Here is a 2,194-nt window from a genome sequence, read left to right as displayed (position 1 = left end):
CAATATTGGAGGTGATTCCGGAGCACAACTAGTGAGGGACGTGAGGGACACTGACGGGCATGGAGGCGACAGGAGAGGCTGGGCCGTGGGCTTGGAGGGCCTGGTGGGGCACATGGTGAGTCTGACCCCTCCCCCCTGTGCCCTCAGAGGGTGCAGCAGGTGGCGCTGCGGGCTGCCCGGCTCAGGCACCAGGAGCTCTTCAGGCTGCGCGGGATCAAGGCACAGGTGGCCCAGCGGCTGGCAGAGCTGGCAAGGCGACGGGAGCAGCGGCGGATTCGGCGGCTGGCCGAGGCAGACAAGCCCCGCAGGCTGGGGCGGCTCAAGTGAGGCCCGGGCTTGGCTTTGGGAGGTTGGGACGCCCTGGCACAGGAACACCTGGGAGACTGCCATCCCTCCACACTATGTCCCCTGAGGCCCGATCTCCCCAGGAGGCTTTGGACTGGGGTTTCTGTGTGTGCTGGAGTATAACCCCTCCGTGCCCTGCATTCCCACGTTCCCTGCGTTCCCATGTTCCCAGGTACCAGGCTCCTGACATTGATGTGCAGCTCAGCGATGAACTGTCTGGCTCGCTCAGGACCCTGAAGGTACCTGCCCACGGCCAGCGTGGTGCTCTGGAGCCCGTGCCCAATGATGACACCATCCTTGCTCCCCGTGCCCCCAGGGGCTATGGGCGACACCTTGGCTGCCCTTGGGCTGGGCCGGCTGGGCCGTTGCCTGGGGGCTGAGGGCACGAGGTTCTGAGTGGGGCGGGTGACGGCTGGGGCCAGTGACTCTCAGAGTCTTTTGGTCCAGCCTGGTTCTTGTTGGATGCCCTCACCCTCTTCAGTCCTGTGAGGTCTTCCTGAAGCTCAAGACAGACCCTATCCCTCCCCTGCTCCGAACCTGCCTGGCCCCTCCCCAAACCAGGAGCCCTAGGAGGCCTGGCCTGGCCTTGGGGGTGCAGCCAGCGGGGGCTGCCTTAGCGACACCTTCTCTCTGGCCGGGCCTTTGCCCCATTGTTTCCTGGGACTGGTGTTTCCTCTTCCGCTTCCCCTCCAGCCCCTTCCTGCTGATCCAGACCCACCATGGGGCCAGGTGCAGCGCCTGGCCTTTGGCTGGCCCTGCCTTCGAGCAGTGGAGGTCTGCCTCCTGCTGAGGCGCCCTCTCTTCCTGCAGCCCGAGGGCCACATCCTGCGTGACCGCTTCAAGAGCTTCCAGAGGAGGAACATGATCGAGCCTCGGGAGCGGGCCAAGTACGGGCTCAGCTGCTGGGGTGGGGGGTGGGACCCCGAGCGTGGTGAGGTTGCTGGTCCCTCATCTTCCCTAACGTCCCCATCCTTTCTCCAGGTTCAAACGCAAGTACAAAGTGAAGCTGGTGGAGAAGCGGGCGTTCCGCGAGATCCAGTGAGCAGCTCCCTTTCCCGAAGGAGGGGGCAGGCTGGGTTCTGGCTGGGATGGAAACAGTTTTCATTTACTTGAACCCAAAGGGGCCTTTCTTCCTGGGGCATTTGCCAGTCCCAGGGCCCTTGCCAAACCCAGACTCCCTTGGCCAGGCCTGAAAGAGGATCAGCCCAGCATCTGAACTCTGAGTGTGGGCGTGTGGGTCGCCAAAGGTGCATTGAGTGGGCAAGGATGTGGGACCCCCCCCATCTTCCCTCAGCCTCTCTCTTCTGTCTGCAGGTTATAGCGGCTGATGCCAGCGCCCTGCTCCTCAGTGAAGCACCTCTGAGCCACATATGCCCACCCGTCTGTGATCCCAGTGGCTCAGGAGGCTGAGCAGGAGGATCTCAAGTTCTAAGGCAGCCTCAGCAACTTAGCAAGACTGTCTCAAAAAATAAAGAGCTGGGATGCTGCTCAGTGGGAAAGCAGGTTCAGGCCCTAGTCGTGAAAAAAATAAAGCCTCTTCCACCGCCCCAGGGCTGCGTGGCTTTCTTCAGCCACTGAGCTCCCCTCCCTGCAGTCTCTGCACATCCCCCTCCGCGCACAGGGGGTTGGGGCCATAATGTTATTTTCCACCAAAGCCTGGTGCAGACCCAGGCTCTGTCAGGCCATCAGCCATTGGAGAAGATGCGGAGCCTCAGACAGACAGCCACATGTGGCTGGTGGCAGACACAAGCCCAAAACCAGAGAAAACTGGAGGTGGGAGGTGAGGGGCAGGCCAAGCTGCAGGTCTGGCTGGCACTGCGGGTGGCCACTCCTGCTGTGCTGAGCTAGG

General features: G+C 62.4%; 1 protein-coding gene and 1 non-coding gene across 2 annotated transcripts; both read left to right on the top strand.

The window, feature by feature from the left end:
• Positions 1-120: 120 nt before the first annotated feature.
• LOC107134456 (ribosome biogenesis protein NOP53-like) lies at positions 121-1,915 on the top strand (the record flags this gene model as incomplete). The annotated part of the gene is made up of 5 exons (XM_015476558.1): positions 121-323; positions 518-584; positions 1,156-1,232; positions 1,327-1,383; positions 1,660-1,915. Coding segments are annotated over 5 exons (411 nt in total), but the record flags the coding sequence as incomplete, so codon positions are not given.
• On the top strand, positions 622-730 carry LOC125614735. Its single transcript, XR_007345302.1, has one exon. It is a non-coding gene; the product is annotated as a small nucleolar RNA SNORD23 (small nucleolar RNA).
• Positions 1,916-2,194: the final 279 nt, after the last annotated feature.

The sequence above is a fragment of the Marmota marmota genome, unplaced genomic scaffold (assembly GCF_001458135.2).
Source record: "Marmota marmota marmota unplaced genomic scaffold, marMar, whole genome shotgun sequence".
NCBI classification, from domain to species: domain Eukaryota; kingdom Metazoa; phylum Chordata; class Mammalia; order Rodentia; family Sciuridae; genus Marmota; species Marmota marmota.
This window is presented reverse-complemented; position numbering and strand designations above follow the sequence as displayed.